This window comes from Ipomoea nil, unplaced genomic scaffold, assembly GCF_001879475.1.
Source record: "Ipomoea nil cultivar Tokyo-kokei standard unplaced genomic scaffold, Asagao_1.1 scaffold0415, whole genome shotgun sequence".
Lineage (NCBI taxonomy): Eukaryota > Viridiplantae > Streptophyta > Magnoliopsida > Solanales > Convolvulaceae > Ipomoea > Ipomoea nil.
Genome location: NW_017616843.1, coordinates 526,573 through 532,735, shown reverse-complemented (window position 1 = coordinate 532,735; position 6,163 = coordinate 526,573). Strand labels below are relative to the sequence as shown.

The following is a 6,163-nucleotide window of genomic DNA, read 5'->3' as shown; positions in this document are numbered from 1 at the left end:
CGAGTTCTTTCTCTAAGTACAAAAGGGATTGACTCAGGGGTGGAGTTGTCGTCAAAGTCGTCACATCATTTAGGCCTGTATCGAAACCCTCAGTAGCTTACGTAGCTGTTTCGAACATTATACGAGGAAGTTTCCCATGTAATCATAGGTTTTAATCTCTTCCTCGTCAAACTATATACCAATTCATTCCCTTTATATATATACCCCCTGTACCCACCCTAGCTTCATTAAACTAGTTCTCTCTCTCTCTCTCTCTTTCATATTTCACCTGACAAAAATCTTGGGTTCAACTACTAAAAATGGCAGCAAAACGGATTCATAACTTCGCCGGAGACGACGACGACGAAGTTATGATCATGCCCAACTCCAACCAGCAGCCAAACCCTAAACGGATCAGACCTTCTTTGGCTTCGTATGCATGCTCACTTCTTCTTCTTATAAGATCATTTCCTTTAGCTTTTCTTTTTGTCTTAGCGGTCATCGTCATTTTTGTTGTTTGTTTAATTTATTGCAGTGTGATCAAAGAAGTGGTGACGATGAAATGCTTAGAGAACTTCTGCTCAGCTGCCTTGGAACCAATGGTTAGGAAAGTGGTACGCAGAAAGATTATTGGAATTATTGACTGCTTTAGGGATGGAAAATGCTTCTTGAATCACCTTCTATTTTTTCCCTTTGATATGACTAACCCAACATAATTTTATTTTTTTATACCTTTTAGTAACCTGGCCTAGTGCTGGATTTTTCCCGGCACATGCTAGCCTTAACCACCCCTCCAAAAGCTCTAATTCGTAGCAAATGCATAATTTTACTGTCACATTTTTAGAGGCAGATGTTGGATTTGACCCTTCGAATCTCTGCTTAACAATCTCTTAGTCACCTGTGATTGAATTTAAGCCTTTATCAGTCTCTGCAAGCCTCTACCCAACAATTTTCTAGTCACTTGGGACTGAATTCTGTGTCTCTGTCCAATAATCTCCTAGTCACATGGGACTGAATTTAGTCTTTAATGGGTCTCTGCACAACAAGGATAGATTAGAGGGGAAAAATAAGAGGGTGTAAAGAGAAATGATGAACCCTAATTCTTAGTTACATTCATTTCTTTAAAATCACTTACTATGATCTTTGTCTTTCGTTTAGGTGCAAGAAGAGGTGGAGAATGCGGTGAGGCGACTTTGTTCGCCATCACCGGCGATGATTTCATCATCGTCTTTGCTGAAAACCCATAATAGCTGCCATGGCCGACCACCAGCCCTAAGTCTAATTTTCCGGCAGAAACTGGCCGTTCAGATCTTCACCGGAACCAGGATTCTGACGGAGGACGGCGCCACCCCCCTCGAGATCATGCTGGTGGACACGAGCGGCGGCAGCGGACTAATCCCCGCCGCCCTCCCCTTTCCGATCAAGCTCGAGGTGGTTGTCCTCGACGGCGACTTCCCCCCAGACGGAGAAGTGGCGGGGCCGTGGACTACCCACGATTTCAACAAGAATGTCGTGAAGGAACGCACCGGAAAGCGGCCGTTGCTCGCCGGAGACTCGTTTGTGAGCATGACGGATGGCTCGGCTCATCTCTCCAACAACGTTGAGTTTACCGATAACTCGAGCTGGATCCGGTGCCGGAGGTTCAGGCTGGGAGCTAGAGTTGTGCACGCCGGAAACGCCGCCGGAGGACAAAGTGTTGATATCAGAGAAGCCATAACTAACTCTTTCATGGTCAAAGATCACCGCGGCGAGTGTAAGCTTTTTTCGTACTATTTTTCTTCCCTATATATCTCTTCTTTGAATAAATGTCAAATCAATCAATTATACAACTATATATATATTCCATGATATTAAATGCATACAAAAAATGAAATTTCTAAAATAATCTTGAAAAATATTATTAGGGTAAATTAAAGCACTACAACCCTAACATAGATGCTATACATACTATGTATCAACACAGTGATTGGGCACTATTATATTGATGAATAGAATAATAGGGATGAGTAACGTAGTTCTTCATAGTTAGGATCGGACTTACAAGAGAATTTGATAGAGTTTAAAATAAGCATGTCACATTTTAAGTAGAAAATAACAATATTAAACGACAAATTTAAAGTTGATTAATAGAGTCTATGAGTCCTCTTTCAACATTGGACCCTGGGGAGGGCCCAACCTGTTCTTGTCTGGCGCTAGACATGGGTCGATTGACCAACTTTCCAAGTACTTAGGTCAAAAGTAGATTTGATCTATTCTTTTTGACAAATGATTAATTCGAGCATGACTTATCAGCAGGTAGTGTTGAGCCTTGAGAGTCCGGGTATTATCCTCAACAAATATATATATATATATCAGCATTTCTATACACTAACTACTAAATGATCTGTAACATACAATATATCTAGGTATAGTATTTTGGTATATATAGCATGCATATTATATTGCTGGTATATATAGCATGCATATTAAATTTATAATTTCTACTCATGTATATATTGCAGTGTACAAAAAACATTACCCACCAGCACTAGATGATGATGTGTGGCGACTAAAGAATATTGGGAAAGATGGAAAGTTTCATAAAAAACTCGCCTCAAATGGCGTCAACACAGTGCAACATTTCTTGCAGCTCTCTGAGATTGATTGCAACAAGCTCAGAAGTGTATGTATATCATTTATCTTAATTTCTATCAATTCTTTCATGGTATATACACACATGAATTCATTAAAAGTCATATATATATATATATATATATATATCGATTAACATCATGCTTTTTTTTTTTTTTTTTTTTTTTTTTAAATTAATGCTTATTTATTCATTGTTTTTAAACAGATATTAGGAGGTGGGATGTCAGAGAAAATGTGGGATGTAACTTATAAACATGCAAGCACTTGTGAGATAGGCAGTAAATTGTACATATCACAAGGGGACAACTACACTCTTTTCCTCAATCCCATTTGCCAAGTTGTTAGGGCTAATATTGATGGCCAAATTTATGCTTCTGCCTATAACCACTTAACCATCCACCAAAAGGTAAACCACCTCTTTTATTTTTCTTGCAATATAAAATTACGTGAATGCATAATTTTAAGTTAGTATTAATATTTACGAAGTTCGTATATAGTATTAAATTGATTTATTAAGGTTTTTTTTTTTTTTTTTTTTGGTGGATTATATTAGGGATACATGGCGAATTTGGTTAAGAATGCGTATCTAAATTGGAGTTCCTTACAAGAGTGTGATGTAGTCCATGAGCCAGCATTACTAACCCAAGGTAATTTAATTAATCAAACTTATATATAGAGTATATAAATTATAGATTGTGGAACCATACATTATGAATTATCATTCAATTAGCTATCTCATTGTACTCGAAACCGTAAGCATGAACATTGACATTTTTTTTTTGTTAGATCACGAGGTGCATGTCTTGAGTAGACCCTAATTATTGGGACATCTTTAAACCCATATCATACTTGGAGTAATCCATGTTTGCACCAGACTAGCCCATTTATGGGGCAAATTAAAGTTGGATTTTTTCATACGAGATGAGATTTTGAAAACTTATAATAAAGTTAACGGTTTGGTTGATACCTAGCTAACAATTAAGCTGATATATGATTGATTGTAACAGGGGAGTTGATAGATGAATACCCGAATACTCATCAACAGACAATAACAAGGGTTTGCACTGATGAAGCTGAAGAGTTTTTCAACAGACTTTGACCTGTGTGCCCTGGAAAAGTCCAAGTACAAAATGGTATAAATTAAAACGTAGTCCAATGGTGATAGATACAACAACGTAACTTGAACTACTCGTAAAGTCCTATGTTTAATAGGTCGGAATTTGTGGCACGTAAACTCTGTTGCTGGAGTCATTATCATTAAATTATGAGTAGTATTCTATTATGTTTGTTGTACCATCCATTGTGCACAACTTATTACTTGTTATTAGTTTCAGTTTTGCCAGTAATAATAGTTATTTGAATATGACTTATAAGTACTCTGTGAGATTGACTGTACATACCCTAGCAAAATATATAGACAACAATTAGTATCTCGATCTTTATCTAAATTTTTGTATATTAATATTCAAATTGATAAATATATCAACATTATTATAATTTAATAAATTACATTATATATATATATATATATATATATATATATATATATATATATATATATATAATCCGGATCAGGTGAGGACCTAATCTTAAGTGAGGACGTGAGGACTAATCTTGTGCGTTTGTTTTTTTATTTGGATGGTCCAGATTTGAGTTTTTGAGATGACATGGATTGATCTTTTTTGTTAAAGTGGGATAATAGTGTCTTTTTCTAATTTTTTTTTAAGTGTGAACGCAAGTATAATCCTTGGCCAAATTGGTTTCTTATTTTCTTGGATCATCACCGTTGCAATTTGGAGCCGCGATTTTTTCATTATTGATTGAGTGTTCGCCCATGCAAACTAATCAGTATTTTTTATTTTTTTTCGATTGTTCTTTTGAGTATAATATTGTCTATATTTGGATTGTCGTGTATATGTATAAATGCCTGGGTAGTACGATTGTGCATTCGTGTGTGCTGATTGTGCAACCTAGTGTTGTAAGTTGTGCACTATAGGCTAGGGAGTTGTGCATTATAACACATAGCTCAATGCATCGTAGAACATTGGATGTTCACTGTATGATTTTTTGGCAGGGTTTGAATGCACAACAATGAAGTTATTGATGCACAACACTCAGTATAGGAATGCACAACATTTTGTATAGGAATGCACATCTTTTAATAAGACTGATTTACCCTAAATTTATATATTTTAATATTTTAAAGGGATTTGTTTTCTTAATCCGTGTGATTTGTTTCTTTTAATCTCAGTCATACATCATTCTGATTTAATGGTCTAAATTAGTCCTCACGTCCTCACCTAAGATTAGGTCCTCACCTGATTCGGAGTATATATATATATATATATATATATATATATATATATATATATATATATATATATAGTGAAACTATCTGAATTTAAAGAACCTATAATACATCAATCTCTTCTAGACTATTCTTCCATGATCTTATATTCAATTGTTTGGTTCATTTTATATTCTATGAAATGAACCAAAAAGCGAAATACTAAACCAAATAAAAAAAATTAAATTATAAACTCTAGAAGGTATTCTTTATTGCAGTGCATTTTTAAATTGATAAAAAATGCATTGTATTGTATTGAAAAGTGCAGCGTATAATATTTTTTTAAAAAATGTATTTTTAAAGTTGAAAGAATTATCAAAATGTCATTATAGTTTTTTCTCTTTGCTCTAGAACTGTTAGATCAACCGGTGAACGGTTGAGATTAGTTCTTAGCTTTCTCTTGGGAACAAGTTCTCAAATGAGAATATGGTCCTCCTATATAAAAAAACAATTTATTGAATGGTACTGGTTCTATTATATTGTAGTATCTGTTCATATACTTTTTCAACCTACTGAAACACAAAGAACTAATATACTTTTTCAACCTACTGAAATACAAAGAACTAATAACGCCTACTTTTTCAACCTACTGAAACACAAAGAACTAATATACTTTTTCAACCTACTGAAATACAAAGAACTAATAACGCCTCAACTGAGGCTCAAACTCACAACCTTTCAAATGAAAATTCAACCCGGGTACCATTATACCACATAGTCTTGGTAAAAAATATGAGGTCGGTCAATTTTATAATTATTGTAAACTTTTAAGTGCAATATTTATAAAATTGATGCACCCCTTTTTTACTTATTTTTCAACAACCCTCAACCGTTGATCTATCTATATGGATTGATCGAACCGGTCTCTGAAATCTTTTAAAAGTGGATTCGTTTCCTGAGAGATTCGAACTCTCGCAAGGAAACCCCATGTACTTAACAGGCACACGCTTTAACCACTCAGCCAAAGCAACTTGTGTGTGTTTATTAGCACAGTTTTTCATTTTGAAAACTGAAAATAATTTTTCAGTTTTCTAGAAATCTTGAACACTCTTAAAAACTCTTTTCCAAATGGAAAACAGAATCATCCATCATCTATTTGGTTATATGTCACTATAACTACATTACTATGATTATATTTATTATCATCTTCTTTTACTTATCACCATCTTCTCTCTTTTCTACTTACTTTACTTATTTAAACATAAC

The 6,163-nt window shown here is 34.6% G+C and overlaps 1 protein-coding gene and 1 non-coding gene across 2 annotated transcripts; one reads left to right on the top strand and one right to left on the bottom strand.

The window, feature by feature from the left end:
• The first annotated feature begins 217 nt into the window (after positions 1 to 217).
• On the top strand, positions 218 to 3,980 carry LOC109172147 (protein SAR DEFICIENT 1-like). Its single transcript, XM_019321294.1, has 7 exons — positions 218 to 412; positions 515 to 593; positions 1,138 to 1,732; positions 2,481 to 2,641; positions 2,816 to 3,016; positions 3,164 to 3,257; positions 3,618 to 3,980. The coding sequence occupies exons 1-7, from the start codon at positions 300 to 302 to the stop codon at positions 3,707 to 3,709; spliced, it is 1,335 nt and encodes a 444-aa protein (XP_019176839.1). The 5' UTR covers positions 218 to 299; the 3' UTR covers positions 3,710 to 3,980.
• Positions 3,981 to 5,846: 1,866 nt separating this feature from the next.
• On the bottom strand, positions 5,847 to 5,928 carry TRNAN-GUU. Its single transcript has one exon. It is a non-coding gene; the product is annotated as a tRNA-Asn (tRNA).
• Positions 5,929 to 6,163: the final 235 nt, after the last annotated feature.